The sequence below is a fragment of the Chaetodon trifascialis genome, chromosome 23 (assembly GCF_039877785.1).
Source record: "Chaetodon trifascialis isolate fChaTrf1 chromosome 23, fChaTrf1.hap1, whole genome shotgun sequence".
NCBI classification, from domain to species: domain Eukaryota; kingdom Metazoa; phylum Chordata; class Actinopteri; order Chaetodontiformes; family Chaetodontidae; genus Chaetodon; species Chaetodon trifascialis.
The window spans coordinates 17,368,427-17,385,005 of record NC_092078.1 but is presented as its reverse complement, the minus strand read 5'-3'; the positions used below and the strand labels follow the sequence as shown (position 1 = coordinate 17,385,005).

At 41.9% G+C, this 16,579-nt stretch overlaps 1 protein-coding gene across 1 annotated transcript in view; it reads left to right on the top strand.

The window, feature by feature from the left end:
* The window catches only part of adam19a (ADAM metallopeptidase domain 19a), a 170,533-nt gene that overhangs the window by 141,344 nt on the left and 12,610 nt on the right, over positions 1-16,579 (top strand). The window contains exons 13-17 of the mRNA XM_070993711.1: positions 1,340-1,429; positions 2,848-3,043; positions 4,328-4,436; positions 9,456-9,660; positions 14,315-14,392. Of these exons, the coding sequence (XP_070849812.1) occupies positions 1,340-1,429; positions 2,848-3,043; positions 4,328-4,436; positions 9,456-9,660; positions 14,315-14,392 (678 nt within the window). The remainder of the gene's footprint in view (positions 1-1,339; positions 1,430-2,847; positions 3,044-4,327; positions 4,437-9,455; positions 9,661-14,314; positions 14,393-16,579) is intronic.

The window sequence follows — 16,579 nt, the reverse complement described above, 5'->3', positions numbered from 1 at the left end:
TCAAATAAGACCAGAACACAGGTGTGTGGAAAGTCACAAGAAAGACCACCTTCAGTTTTAGAATTCAAACATTGACTCCTCAGTCTTCCAATGAAAATCACTCTACAAACAAGCCAGCAGTGTTCTTGTTGTTCTTGTTCTTGTTCTTGTTGTTAATCCCCTCTCAGTTCCTTCCTGTTGGTATAATTGCCTTTTTTTCCTCTGGCTTGAGTCAACTCCCACATTTGTTTTGAGGGAAACTGTGGCTTGGCGGAGGGCACCATGGCGACGGGACATGTTGTTTTTGTGTACATGGTTTGACACAAGAGAAGCAGCAAAGTCACCTCTCGATTTTAATTATTTTTTTCTTTCTGCCAACATCGGTTGAAATCGTGATTTGCCAGCCGCAGTCATCAGTCGTCTGTCACCTTGGAACTGCTACACAGTAGTGTCTGATGAGAGTGTGTGTGTGTGTGTGTGTGTGTGTGTGTGTGTGTGTGTGTGTGTGTGTGTGTGTGTGTGTGTGTGTGTGCATGCTTGTACAGCTATCTTTGTGAGAATGGATTTGAGTTTTAGACCTTGGGGGTGAGGACAGTTTTGCAAAGTGAGACATTGACATTTAGGCCAGTCCTTACTTTCAGACAGAGCTTCAGAGGGCTGTTTGCGGGTTCAGACTTGGTTTTAACTGGTTAGATCTAGGGTTAGGGTTAGGGTTAGGGTTAGGGTTAGGCATTTAGTTTTGATGGATGAAGTTGGGGTAAGGGGCTCTGGAATTCATTATGTCAGTGAGTCTGCTCTCAAGGATAGATCGATACATATAGTTTTTAAAAAGCAACATTTCCAACTGCACACTGAACAAAAACCCTTTTCTTAATGACTTTGTCCCACTTATAACTGCTGCCTCGATGTCTTTTTACCTTTTATTCATGAGTTATTAACATTTAAAACTGAACTTCATGGAATTTTGATCCTCTCTTATTGACTTACTATCATTTAGAACTGCTGACTTATTTAACTGTTCATGTATTTTTAGGGTTCTGTTAATGTGCCAGTGTTAGCCAAAAGGCTCATTTTGACCAAATGTTCAATTATCCATCCACATGACATGATAAATTACTGCTGATTTCATGTTTATTTATGTTTATCTACATATAAATTATACTAACAGGTAAACGCTGTTCTCATAAAGGGTTTCTAACTGATTTATAAAGCACTTCTTAAATAATTTATTCCTCATTCATAAAGCTGTTAGTTACAAACCCTTAATAAAAGATGACTTAATGTGTTAGAGGTGTGTGTTTGAGCTGTGTTGACTTTGTGTTGTGTGTGTGTGGCTCTCTGTTTGTGTGCCTGTTTACAGGAGTGCACCAATGACTGCTGCAATGCCAATAATTGTACCTTGAAGGAGGAGGCACAGTGTGCTCATGGAGTGTGCTGCGAGGGCTGCAAAGTACGAAACACACACCAACACACACACACACACACACACACACACACACACACACACACACACACACACACACACACACTCACACGTGTGCAGGCAGAGTGGCAGAGGAGGGAGCTCACCTTGTTTGCAGTCGTAGCTCAGTATTATTAGTTCGCTGTCAGTCATCACGTCAGTGTGTTGACGCACTGTAGCCTCAACATGTATCAGCTCCCGTCACAGCAGAGCTTGTCGTCTTCACATCACACCGACGCTTTTCATCTCTGTTCTCATCTCACTATTCAAATACACATCCTGACATCCACAACTGTGAAGCCAAATTCTATTGAGCTTTGACCTGCAGAGGAGACAAAATGCTGAAGGTGTCAATAACTTCCGTGCTGTCTGCAGAAGAGGTCCTGTTCCTCCTCTGGTTCTGTTTGTTTTCTTCTCTTTGCAATATTCTCATCTTAGTATGCACCTGCTTCCATCTGTTTTACATGCTGTATGTTGAATATATTGATTTTCTTATACTCGCACAGGGGTAAATATTTCATATTTTAGCATGTTTTTCAGTTTTCCTGCCACTGCTGCTACTTTACATAGTATTACTTTTTTATGTTTTCATCTGTTTATTTTTACTTAGTCTCTTAAAGTCAGTTGCACTTCCTTTCAAAATGTCTAGCCTCATTGAACTCATTGTTTTGGTATCTATTTACCCACTGTACACTGTCTGCCCAGCACCTAACCGCAGACGGACACAGAGACTAGCTTGTGATCATAGTGGAGCATTTAGCAGCTGAAGAGATATTTGTTGGTGGAGACCAAGCCAGAGCTAAATGGGAGTGATATTCTCTAATTTTTGGCCAAGCAGCAAAAAAAATCTATGGTCACACTCCATATTAAGGTGCACATATTCAGCATAACAATTGGTTGGTTATTTGCATGCATATTAGTAGCATATTGGCTCTTATATATGATTATAAAGCACTTAGTCTCAGGGTTGTGAATGGTTGGGGTTAAGTCATGAAGATTTAATTCATGTACAACAACTTCCTTACTTACTATCAAAACGCTGTAATTAGGAGGTTTGTAAGGATACAACCATCCACCCACCTCACATCATTATATGCAAATTCTGTTTTCTTGCTCTTGTCCGTATATTTCTTCTTATGCTTAGTGTTAAGATTACTAGCTTTGTTATAATTGATCAAATACAAATTTATTTGGGGATAATCAATATTTAAACACACCAGCACCTGAAATGACTTTAAGCTTGATTTTACAACTAAATTTTGCTCCATTGTCTAGAAAGGGTCCACTATGAGTCAGCCCTCTAAGATTCACTCTTTCACTCCTTCAGACATGAGCCTCACATTGTTTCAGATGTCTTGTGCTCCCCCCTTCCTCCCCTCTCACCATTTGTTACCCGTCTGTGCCAGCTGAAGCAGGCAGGTACCATGTGCCGGGGCCCAGCGGGGGCGTGTGACCTGCCAGAGTACTGCACCGGGGCCTCTCCTTACTGTCCTGCCAACGTCTACCTGCTGGACGGCTCCTCCTGTCAGTACGGAGTGGCCTACTGCTACAACGGCATGTGCCTCACCCACGAACAGCAGTGCCTGCAGCTCTGGGGCTACGGTACTGAAAAGTCTTATTACCACACAATCCAGATCATACACTTAACCCATTCACTCAACATCAGAGGGACACACATGTCCTCAGACCAGTGTTAGGCCTTTATTTATGCTTTGGTTTTAAACAGTATTACTACTTAAAACAACAATCAACAGCAGTGTAACTGACGACAGATTTGACAGCATTTGTACTGCTGTGTATGTCAGAGTTGATTAATACAATGAATCACATGAACTGGGACTAGTCTGTCAAAATAAACACTCATGAAAGCCAGTTTTTGTTCTTTTCCCCTCTCAGATGAGGAAGCTGCATCCACGAGTGTGACAGTGTTTGTACAGCAGCACAAAAGAGCACAAGATAAAAGCAGCACGTTGGCTTTTATTGTGCATCATCTTATTTTACTGCATTTTTTTTCTTTTCACAGAGAGCTTTTCTTTGGCGGTAGTGCCACTGTTTGGAGAAAGCTGTGAGTTTTCTCATAAAGAAGAAAAAGTCCTAACATTATGAGGATCCATTTTCCAGAACTGAAAGAAGAGAAATAATAAACTAAATAGGATAAAAAAAAAACATGTTGCTGCAGCAAATTCAGGATAAGCACATATTTGCAATTGAGTATATGAGAAAGGATTAGCAGATTATCACATTGTGTTTTATATCTGTTTTACACAGCATCCCGCTTTATTGGAATTGGGGCTGTATTTATTTACCCTCATCAATATACAGTAAATGTGCCCACCCTCATGAAGGTAGTAATTATTTCAATAATGAAACCGTCCGTCTTCCAGCACGTACAAACCTTTCTTATTTATATGTTCATGCTGCTTTTGAACTCCCTCTTGACAAAGATGTGGGTGCAGTGATCTGAAAGTCCTGTCCTCATCGTGGGGTTGCCATGTTTTCGCTCTGTTGAAACTCCACTGTGAGCAAAACCCATCTGACTTTTGATTGAACATGAGACAACAAACATGCATATTTCCCAAAATGTCTGGCTGTTCCTCGAATCTCACATTTGCTAGACGTCTCTTAGCGTCTGTCACTGCAGCTGAGGGACAGTGTACGCTGTGTGTATGTTTGGCACTGTGATCTTCATGATCACGTCAGCAGTAGAAAAGCAGGTGGGTGAGATCAGCATTAGCTGCATCTATCTGTTGACTCACAAAGATCTTTGTGAGTCAGCTCATTAACATTTGTTTTCTGTGGAGGAGAACATTGCTAATATGGTTAGCCACAGATAAACAGCCTCCGGCCTCCAGTCTGGAGGGCTGATGGGATATGTTGTGTCTCCAGGAGCCCGACCAGCCCATGATGCCTGCTTTGAAGATGTGAATGCAGCAGGAAACACTTTTGGAAACTGTGGGACAGATGAACATGGCAACTTTATGAAGTGTGAGAAAAGGTAAGAGCTCCTGGTGATACATTGATATTTTTTATAGTCAATACTGGGACTATTATAATATTGTGGAAATGACCACATATCCAACTAAATTTCAGCATCACAGAAAACATCCTTTCATCCCTTACCAAAATAAAAGTGTGAACCAATGTCAATATCTAATGTTTCTTCTAGTTATTCCTAGTCATGATTTTTGTGTGCATTCACACAAGAGACCAGTCAAAGTCACCCCCAGTAATCAGCAAATATAGCTTTATCTGACACAACAGAAGAGAACTCTTGTCTGGGAAAACAAATGTTGTGTTATAATTAGGGATGTCCTGATCTCGTTTTTTTGCCCCCGAGTCCGAGTCATTTGATTTTGAGTATCTGCCGATACCGAGTCCCGAACTGATACTTCTATAAAACATTATGAAACGAACTAAGAGCAAAGAATAAGATGTCCCTTATTTTTTTTTTACCAATGGCTCTTATATTAACATGTAACACTTATGCACAATTGTGCATGCATGCAGTGCAGTGTATTGTAAACTTCTATGAGGTAGCTTGAATTGCAGTCTCAAGTCAGAAGGGAACACAGAAATAAAATAAAATTTAGGAATAGTGCAACATTAAGTAAGGGATAATGCCCGACGAGGTGTGCACCTCTTACCGCTTGTGTGTGTCCTCTACTGTCTTGCCGTTGTGATAAACTGTATGTACGTATGTTCTGAGTTTCTGTTGCCATGGTTACCAACTAGTGTTTGAGCCAGTGCAATTGTTCTCGTTGTTCATTTTGAAATATTTCCACACAGCAGACATAAACGTAGCAGCATATCACGCACCTCAGCCTCAAAACAAACTGCTGCGTGCTGCCGTGTTCCGCGCATGCGCTGTTCAGTGGCGTCTGTCACAGACACAGACCCGGCCTGTAAACGTTGGCAGTTAATAAATACTATTTCATTCTCATTTATTTTTAATCACTAGCCCATATATTGTAAATATGATTAAAAATAATGCTAAATACACATATGTATATATATTATTTATCCGATACCTGATCGGGACATAACGTCCGATCTGATCGAGTCTGCAGTCACGTAATCGGATCGGGACAACCCTAGTTATAGTAACACTTTTATGAGGCCTTATTCTGTCAGAATTTGTGTTTTCAGCTTGTTCTGTTGCCCCCAAGTGGCCGAAAATACGTGCTGCTTTAATGAAATGATAACACGAGTCCTATTCTGTCACCATCAAAGTTCATTTCTGCAGTCATAGTCGAGGTATGAACATGTGGTTCTTTTCAAACCTCTGCTGCTGTTAGCGAGGACACTCTTGCTGAAGTGAGTGTGTCATCATTTATCCCAAAACACACACACACACACACACACACACACACTTAGTCAGGCCCTCTGTACACTGTCAACACAGGCCTCTGAAAGACATTTTCCCTGGCACACTGCCAGAGATAATTAATGGAGCCAAATTAGCGACTTAGCTATGTAAATGAGGCTGTGGATTAAGGTGGTTGATGGCTGCATCGTGTAATCCACCACTGCCCAACTCATTATGGAGTCCCACAGGAGTCATTAGAGTCAGGGTTCCCATGCTTCTCAGAGAACCTTGAAAACCTGGAAAAGAGTTGACCAATTTTCCAGTCATGGAAAACAGAGTGAAACATTGTCCTTTTTTCCGTTATCTGAGAATGAACTACTAGCTAATCCATCACAGCTCCCCAAAACGGGTAACATTGTCATCTGATAGGCTCATTTATGTTCAGGATCATATTGATATTCAAATGTGGTTTATGGAGTGGAAATGCTGCGTGAGCTAAGTACTGGCAGTACATTTTTACCCGGGTATTTATGTGAACTGTAACATGTTTATGTTTTGTAGTGGTAGCTCACAATGGTTGTGGTGTGATTAGCTTTATCAAAACTCCACTTAATATTACTAGTAAAGAGTCTAAAGCACAGTGTGATAAACTGATTAGAGTCAGTGACAGGTAATAATCCAGGCGAACTCTACTTGTACGTTGAAGTTTGTGAAACCCAGTCTAGATTTGTCTGTAGTCTGAATTGTAGTCTGTTATTTGTGTTGTTGGTGTTCAGTCAGCAATGATTTATAAGAAGCAGACGAAGAAAAAAAGGGATTCAGGCTATGAATTAATAATAATGATAATGATGAATTTTATTTGCAAAGCTCTTGCCAAGCATGGAGCACAAAAAGCTTTCCAAAAGAAACTAAATCTTATCTCATCTCATCTTATTAACTGCCAGTTATTAAGACATATGAATAATCTAGTATTTGTCCATCATGCTCTCTTCCTCTCATTTGTTTTCCTCCAGATAAGCTGTGTGTGTGTGTGTGTGTGTGTGTGTGTGTGTGTGCGTGTGTGTGTGCGCGTGTGTGTGCGTGTGTGTGTGCGTGTGTGTGTGTGTGCGTGTGTGTGTGTGTGTGTGTGTGTGTGCGCGTGTGTGTGCGTGTGTGTGCGTGTGTGTGTGTGTGGGTGCGTGTGTGTGTGGGTGCGTGTGTGTGTGGGTGCGTGTGTGCGTGTGTGTGTGTGTGTGTGTGCGTGTGTGCGTGTGTGTGCGTGTGTGTGCGTGTGTGTGCGTGTGTGTGTGTGTGTGTGTGTTTACCGGTATAAATTTCCATCTTAATCAGGCTGTTGACCAAAAAAAAGAAAAAAAAACCTTTTTGCCCTCCTAACTAAATTTATTACATTTTGTGCTTCATAAAGGGGAAAACTATTAAGCTTACACCTGAGAATTTTGTTAGACACACAAAACACAAAAGGTGAAACAGAGAACGCACTTATAAAGGAGTGGGGAGTAACTAAGGAAGCTCTAATGAAGCAAGTTTGAGGCAAGACACGCACTGACGTGGCAGAAGACACTGAAAACACAAGAACACTCTAAGAGGCAGTCCAAAAACAGTTAGCATTAGCAACTCACTCAACCTACGTTTACACTTAGTGAAAACGCATGTTTTCATGCAGTTTGGCCTCTCGTTGACACGCAAACAGAGTTTTTTTCACGGAAAACGATCATTTTTAAAAACTCCAGCCAAAGTGGAGATTTGTGAAAACACCGGTTATGTGTTGGTGTGTAAACAGGGTTAAACGGCATTTTAGGTTCCAAAACGTCACAACATGTGACTGAAAATACTTAACGTCATGTGAGCGACCTGTGTTTACACTCGCGCCCATAGTTTGGTATAGTTATGATGCGCTCGACGACGTATTTATCCGGGTTCATGTAAACGACAACATTTTTGAAAATTATGTTGTGTGCACAATGTTATTTTTGAAAAAATATCCGTTTTCCAAAAGACACCGCCAGGGATTCAGGACGATCCAGCACAGGTAGAAGAGAGCTCTCCCCTTTTATTCTGTGCCTTAATCAGGATCATGCGTGTCAGGTGTGCACCTGAGGGGGCGGAGCTGGCTGGGTGTAGGTGAACACCCAGTTAGACAGACAGAGGAGAACAGACAGGCGGCAATAATACTGGGGAACAGGAAAAAAAGGACATACTTGGACTAGACAGATCTGTAGGATCGTAACAAAAACAGCAATAAAGACTATTTGGAAAATGATAACAATGTGTCTTTCAAGACTTGGTGTGTCACCTATGCTGCAGTACATTACAAACTCTTAAATGTTATCCACTATCCTCTCACATATACACCCTCATGTCTGCTCATATATTGTTCTCAGACACAAACACATTCCCACCGCTCATGCAAATATATTTATGGTGTTGGATACTGAGAGCAGAATGAATGTATGGCAGAGTGGAAATGAAAAGAGGTGCTTAGGTGTTTACCAAGACTAAACACAAAGCAAATTGCATTTACAGATGCTGCAAAGTGGATGCAGTTTCATCCTGGGTGGTGCACCCACACAACCAGTGTATTTGTTCCTACTTACAGCCAGCATCTGTGCAGTCAGTGCATTGGTGTTTGTGGCCACTAAACACTTAGAAATTCTTGTAAATAAAAAAAAAAAGCCAGGAGACAAAGCTCCACTCACACGCACTGCGGACACACCTTAAACACGAGGATGCTAATGTTAGAAACATGTTACAAACATTTCAGTTTAATAATGTTACTCAAACAGGGAGAAATAGTTCATGTGGGGACTATTTTCAGCTGCAGATTAATTGACATTTGGTGCTCCACTGAGTGTTTGCGCCAGCAGGACGGTGTGTGGGATTGAGTCAAAATGAACTGCAGTGTGTGTGTTCATGGTAATGAAGGAACATGTCACCAAGTGCACCAGTGTGGCTCATTGATGTTTTTAATAGTTTTTGGATAACGGTGGAGCTCTGTGGCACAGAGGAACAAGCTGTATCAGGCTTCGGATATATTCATTGCTGGTTTGACCTACTGGGATTTGGAGATAACTAGAAAAACATCGAATATTCCCAGAGTTGAATGATGAATTCTGGTTTGAACGGCTCTTTCAGTCAATCACATCAACATCGATACAAATGCATAAAAATAGCTGCTATTATGTGCCGGACCAGCAGATGATTTACAACCTAGATTCACTGACATAACTCCAAGTTTGGCTGATAAATACTGGCCAGCAGATAACACACCTCCACCCCCTGCTGCTCCACTGGAGCTGCTCAGTCGCTGCCCAGGCCCAAACCTGTCAACACTGTGATCTGAAAATAAGGGAAGTTTTCCAGCACTCCGCCCCTCCATGTGATACACTAAATCACTATTACACTAATCCTGATCAAAAGAAATGACCTTTAGAAAGGTTCAACATATGGAGGAATTGCAGGAAAATATTGAAACAGCCCGCTACCCTGAAAGGGATAAGCGGCATAGAAAATGGATGGATGGATAGATATTGAAACAGGAGGACAGCTGGAGAGAAGAGTAAAATATGGGAGAATCCTGGTAAAAACAGGAGCCTTGGCAGGTCTGACTCAGTGTGACTGTTGAGTTGCTTAATATTTACATGGAGATCTGTTGAGTTGGCCAGAAAAAGTAAAGGCTACACATTTCTTTGTGCTTGTTTCTCTTTCCAGTGATGCCAAATGCGGTAAGATCCAGTGCCACAGTGCTGCCAAGAAGCCCAAAGGCACCAATGCCGTGTCCATCGACACCACCATCAAGACAGGCGGCATCGAGGTGAAGTGCCGTGGCACCTACGTCTACAGCACCCAGGACGGCCAGGGCGACCTGCCCGACCCCGGCCTCGTCATGACTGGCACCAAGTGTGGAGAGGGCAAGGTGAGTCCACACCGGCTGTACTGCAGGAACATAATAAGTGAAGAACTTGTGCAGTATCATTATTATAGTAGTTGTCATAATATCATAACTGCATAATTGAATAGTCCAACAGTTCACATCAACAATGAATCCAGTTAGTTCCAAACATTATTCCAAGTAAATAACGAGGGTTTTTCCTGCAACGCAGCATGGAGTGACTGTACGGTTAACAGGGCTTCTGATAAATAGCAGCACTTGGCTCAACAGTTACTGTGTATGGCCGCCTGCTGAGAACATTAACACCTGCCTGGTGTTTTGAGCTGGCCTGCGATTGAAGAGGGTGCAGGGAGAAGGTAACTGGCAGCACAACACCTTTCAGTCACAAAGGATTTAAAGCCATGTTCTCAAGCCAGAAAACAAAAGCCAGAGCGGTGTGTCTGCAGAGCTCATGTCGTACCTCTTCACTTGACTAGTTCATTCACTAACGTCTTTGAGATCTCTGCTCAGGTTTGTCTCCTGACTCCTCATGTCTTTCAGCTCTCGTCACTCTGTATTATTGGCAAAGATCAGTGAACAAAACATTCAGGCTTCTCATTTTCAGCCGATGCTGACAGTTCCTCCTGCCAGTTAACATGACAAACATCAAGATATATCAGATGTCGCTGTGGGACAGACCTAAAGACGAGCTGAAAGCCTGTTTTATTTAAGTCACACACTGTAAGGCAGGTAGGCTTTGAGTACAGTTGTGTTACTAAGAAAATGCCAGAATCCTGTGAAAACACAGGGATGTGTCCCTTACCAAAACAGAAGCAGACATTCATAAAAAAAGAGCATTGGCCAGCAATGCAATAGCAATACGATCCATATGGAAAAGGCAAATAAATGAATTTGGAATCCTGCAACACTACACACTGTTCATCTGCCAGCTGTCAACAACTAACCCACATCCAGACTGGAACAGACGTGGTCTAACAAATATAATGATACAATCATAATGAGTGTTTCTGCCTGAACTTTCTGCCAGAATGAAACTTGGCTAATCTCTGGCTGACATGCTGTCCACAAGCACAAAGGATAGGACCACCGCTCTGCAGTCAGGCTGTGCATTCCTGCAGTTCAACAAAACCAAGTGCTGAATCTCTCCACTGGGACAATTAGCTCCTGTCAGTTTCTGGAGTCAGAAAGTTTTACCTGTTATGAAAATATGTTGAGTTTTTCAGCTTAATAGTTCTGAATCAGCACCACCGGACCACAGTATGTCACTTTTCAATTAGCATGTTATGCTGCTCATCTCATTTTCAGGCTGTAGCAACAGCTAATGGACATTATTTAGGCTGACACCTGTGAACTAAAAGGTGATGTCAGATCTCACCTGAATAATGAAACTGATGTTAAGTGAAAGGTCTCATTGTGAGTCCACAGAGGATGATCATCAGTTCCTCTTAGCTCTACTAAGCTTTTCAGCCTCTTTAAACTCATTGTTTTGGTTTTAACAATTTTACCACTTTGTTTCAGTCTCACAGCTCTCAGCAGTGTCATTTCCTGCAGCAGCAGGCAGCCGTTTTCCATGCACACCACCTACACCACCTACCAAGCACCTGCCAGCAGACGGACACAGTTAGAGACTAACTGGTGAACATAGTGGAGCATTTTGCTGCTAAAGACCCAGACTTTTTTCTCATGGTTACTATGCTCATTGATATTCTCAATTTGGGACAGTTCACCTGCCTGATGGAGAAAAAAGGACCCTCATGATGCCCGATCTTATGTGTACAAGTTCTCAGAGTTGGGCTGTGACATACTTTTAAGACATACCTTCATTTATTCCAAGTAAAGATAGCAGTCAGTGTTCTGTGTCTCCGTTGCTATTAGTCATGATATTCTCCTTCTGAATAAATTATTAGGGTTTTATATCAGCCCACTTCATCCAAAACTAAATGTCAGCGGGACCCAGGAGGTCTGTTGTGTGTCAGGTGTTTGTGTAAGGCAGTTTTTCTAATACTGATTGGGTTGCAAGTCAGATGCTAAATGGAATATAAATTTCTCAGTCAGTCCACATACAAAGCCACACAAAAATCATAGAAAATAAGGGCTGAATTATGCATGTGAGATGCCTGTATATGAAAATGCACAGACTCGCAGAGTAATATCTGCAGTCTCCTCCATTCCAGTAAATTCTATTTCTCTGTCTGTCTATATTGCTTTCCCTCTACAGCACATACCAAACACTTGAATTCCATTTCAGCTATTGTGCAGGCCACGCTGAAAGGACTGAATAGTGCTGCATGAGTAATATATTATAAATAGGCAGCAGAGAATATTGTGTGCCATCCAGCATGATGAATTTTGAGTCATCATATTGAACGGGCCTTTTCTCAGAAATAAATGCAAACTTAGCACAAAGCTGCTGCTTCTAATCACACCGTCACACATTCACCTACACGGAATTGATTGCCCTGTTAACAATAGTACAGCAACAACAACAGCAGGCAGAGCCAACGATGCAGTACTAATGCAGATATTAATGTGGGAGTAAATACAACTCAGTGATGGAGTGCTGCATCAGAAAGTGATGAGTTATGACAGACAGTTTGCAAGAGAAGCATCCAGCAGCACTTAAGTTACTTTCACTGCTTTTCTTTTTACATTAACTCACAGTGTATTTGAATGTCCACATCTAATGTTTTTCAAGCCAACAGTTTGGCTATTCTACACATCACACAGCAACTACAGTGCAGCATGGGTTAAAGGACCAGTGTAAAGGATTTTATGGCATCTGGTGGTGATGTTGCACATTGCAACCAAATGAGCACCCTTCACCTCCCCCTCCCTCATAGAAGACCCTACAGTGGTCGCTAAAAATGCCACTAGGGTCAGTGTTTGGTTTGTCCATTCTGGGATACTGTAGAAACATGGCGGTGCAACATGGCGGACTCCATGAAAGAGAGCACACTCCCTCTGTAGATATGAAGAGTTCATTCTAAAGTAACAAAAACACAACAGCACAACTTATTTTTAGGTGTTTGTAAACTAATGAAGATGGGATTCTAAATATTATATTCCATTTTTGCCAGTAAATCCACCTAAACCCTTTAAATCAGGCAACTTATTTAGCTTCTTTCTGAGACTGAGGTGAGAAGATTGATTTGATGTGTTAAGTACAGCACTGGAGTCAGAGCATGATTAGCCTAGCTTAGCATAAAGACTGGAGGCAGCTATACACCTAGCATTAACCTACTAATTACTAATTTAATTTGCATTACTTTTTCATTGTGGAAACTCCTTTGTATTGTAGTTTGGTTCTGTTTTGTTCCTTACATTTGTAGCAGAGGTGTAGACTCCAGTCACATGACTAAAATCCAGGTCAGACTCCGGTCACATATCTGTTGACTTCAGATTTCACTTGCTCAAATTAGAAATGACCTGAAACTCAACTTTGAATTCACAATCAGTTAAGTTAGGTTTTTCGTGTTTTAAGAACAAATATTATTAAGTGCTTTGTGCACAGCAAGCACTAAAAACTAAGAAACAGGAATTAAATCAAACCTCAGAAACCAGTGAACCAGAAATAAGATAAAAATCGAAAATGTGCAGCGTATAAAACAAAAAAGGAAGAAGTTGATGCCCACCCCAAGACCAAAAATGTCAAAATGATATTGGAATTGTGAGGGCAATGAACTCTAAATCATCCTGCCAATGGATAGACTGAGAGTCAATCCCTCAGCAGATAATCATGTGGTGTGAGCAGGAGGTAAAGGTGTCCTTGTCAGTGCAGGTCAGCAGACAGCAAGTGAAAACACGGCAAGTGAAACACTCAGCTCAGAATGACCAATGATTGTCGCTGTGTCACCTGATCAGTCTGGCTTTGGAATGTTAGAAAGTATTTTTTGCAAGCAATATATACATTTTTAAAAGCGTTTTAATGTAAAATTGGCCGTTTCAGACATTTCAGTTCAGTGAAGGAGCCACCATAAAACACACACTCATCAACCTGTCCTTCCTTCCCTCCCTTTTATTAGAGCTTTACTGTGGTGGTTTGGTGACATGCATTGCTGGCTGTTTGAGTGGAGTTAGTAAGAGCTTTTTCTTTTTTCAGCAGGCTCTATAATGTGTTTCTAACTCCTCCATCCCACCTCCTCTTCACAAAGCTGAAATGCAGAAACAAAGAGCTTCAGTCGAAGCTGTTGAAGTGTCTGGCCCAGTGTCACTGACTCATCCCTCACACCCCTGAAATCTGCTTCTACCTGTTCCCTCTATGTCTGTCTTTACACAGTATAGAAGTTACATGAGCTACAAAGTCCTTAGAAAACAAAACATCACTCCAACATGAATATAAATGGTTATTAAAATGAGTATTAGAGCAGCAGCGGAGACCAAATGTGTTAAGTAATAGAGCTTCAATAAACATCATTACAAGCTGTCGCAGCAAGTCTATAAAAGTTGTGGAGTGATATAAAACAGGATGCTGATGCTGCTTCCCCAATGTCCTCAGGCAGACAGGTTGTTCCAGAGCCCAAGGGCACTGACTGAAGGCCGATCAAAGTCTGCATACGTGTGTGTGTGTGTGTGTGTGTGTGTGTGTGTGTGTGTGTGTGTGTGTGTGTGTGTGTGTGTGTGTGTGTGTAATCTGTAATCTTTAGCACAGTATGTGATCATTCTGCTTTTGTTGCCACAGGTGTGCAGAGACCGCCGATGCCAGAATGTCTCTTTTACCGAGCTGGAGTCTTGCATCGCACGCTGCCACGGCAACGGGGTAGGCACACACACACACACACACACACACACACACACACACACTCACGAGTCATGCAACAGACCCAACTCACTTAGCTGCCAGGCACGGCTCCCTAATCTTATTGTCACACTGTGTCCTTGGGCAAAGGTAACACTTTGCAGCACTGTGACCAAGTCTGTCGTTAAAGGCAGGAAAATAAATGGCTGGAATACAACAGCACCTGACTTGATGAACTATTTATTGGAGCAGTACAAGCAAGCCCGAGGCAGATAAGGAGGAATCATACATAGTTTATAAGTCAGTAACCCAGCTCTGGAGTGGAGCGTTTGGGACCTAAACACTTGTTACTCTAAGAGAACACAGGGATGGAGATCGAAGTTGTTGATCTGGGAACTCTGAGTTTGACCTCTGACACATTGTTCAGTGGCAGAGCTCACTGGTATGGTGTTGATTCTATGAAAGTTCATGGAAACCTAACCACACATTTACAGGTGAAAACTAGAGATGGATGGACAGATAGCTAAAATATCCGGAGGATCTGTATCACAGACGGTACAGTATGGAGGACACAGTATGCTGTCCCTGCTTATGCTGCTCAGCGTAGATCAAACACTCCAGTTACTTCAAACAGCGCCAGAAAATGTTCCCATTGAATCACTACCAGTGACAAGGAGATTTAACCACTAAGGATTTGTTTTTTGGAAAATGCTTTTTTTTGTTTGTGCCAGTTTGGAAGGTCCTGTTCCCTCTGCTGTGCAGCATGTTGCTGCCCCGGGGGCAGGTGTAGACAGACATGCAGGGGGAAGGTATAATGTGTGGGGAGTTTGCCATCCCTCCCAGTTGCACCTCCCTCTGTGAAAGGGCCACTGCCATCCAGTGAGTCGCTGGTGCAGTGAGTAAGACATGATCCCTCACTGACCTCCCACTGGCAAACACAGTCAGCTGTGCTTGCTTGAGACACCACTACCATGATCAGAAAGGTGGTTTCTGCAGTTTTTTCCAGTGCAACCACTCAGATAACGTCTTTTGTGCTAACTTGGCTCAGGAAAGGATGCATCAGTGTAATGCTTTGTTCTAATGTTCCGCTCGTATGGCATCTTCATAGTTGAGGGGTTTCAGACCGAAGCTGCTGACGTGCTTTTGTCTGCAGTGTGATATTTGTCATTTCAGTGTCATGCGGTGTTACAGTTTTATTGCAAAGTACAAACGTTAAGTTCCAACTTGATTCGTTTGGTGAGTGGGCAAAATTATATTCAACTGTGTCATCTGTGGAGAATATAGCTTTTGTCTTAAAGTCATAGTTAGTCAAAAATCATGAAGGTATAGTAAAATTAGTTTTTTATCATTCAGAGGAAAATAAATGGTCTTTGTGGTATTTGTTCGTTCTAAAAAAAAGCCGCTAACCTTAGCATGCCTGGCTATTTAGCTCACTACCTACAATAGGAGGCTAGCATTGCACGAGTTAGCATATCATTACCTAACTACATTATTGAGCAGGGTAACAAGTGACGCTGTGTTCAGGACTCACACATCCGCTGGGCTAGCATCAGTATGACTGGTCCTGAGTGTTGTATTAGAGTTAGCAGCAGTGTTAAACTCTGGATTGTTTTTGGAGGAGCTTCCCTCAGATACTGTATATTTGCTGAAATCCAAGGCTGGTCTTTATCCCTTTACTTTTTCAAATGTGAAAGGAAACATATTGTCTGAAAATACTCACTAACAGAAGCAACGTTAAAAAGCTGCAGAGCTAAAGCTGATCAAATCTTCCAGTGACAGTCACCATCGCATCGGGACAAATCAACATTCACAGACTAAACATGAGAAACCCTTTTTGTGTACCTGGAAGGAATCAAGAACCCATTATTGTAAAATTTCAAAGGCTGCTATGAAGTAATTGCGAGTTGTAAATGTGCCACTGTTATCAGTGTAAACTGCACCTGAGCTCGCTGGAAAGCTTGACTGACTTAGCAGCAGTAAGTGGGGCTTAATGAGGGGTCACTTCTGAGTGTGAATGCACACACAGAGGGAGCTGCAAGGAAACCAAAGAATGAGTATAGATAAAAATAAATGAGTTTATATCTACACAAATTCACAATCTTTTTTTACTCAAAACAGACCACAGGATGTGTCATTCACAGAGAAAATGTCTATGCCAGAGCTGAAAAAACATGCAAATTCATTTTCAGGTGGACTCTGCTCTCCCAG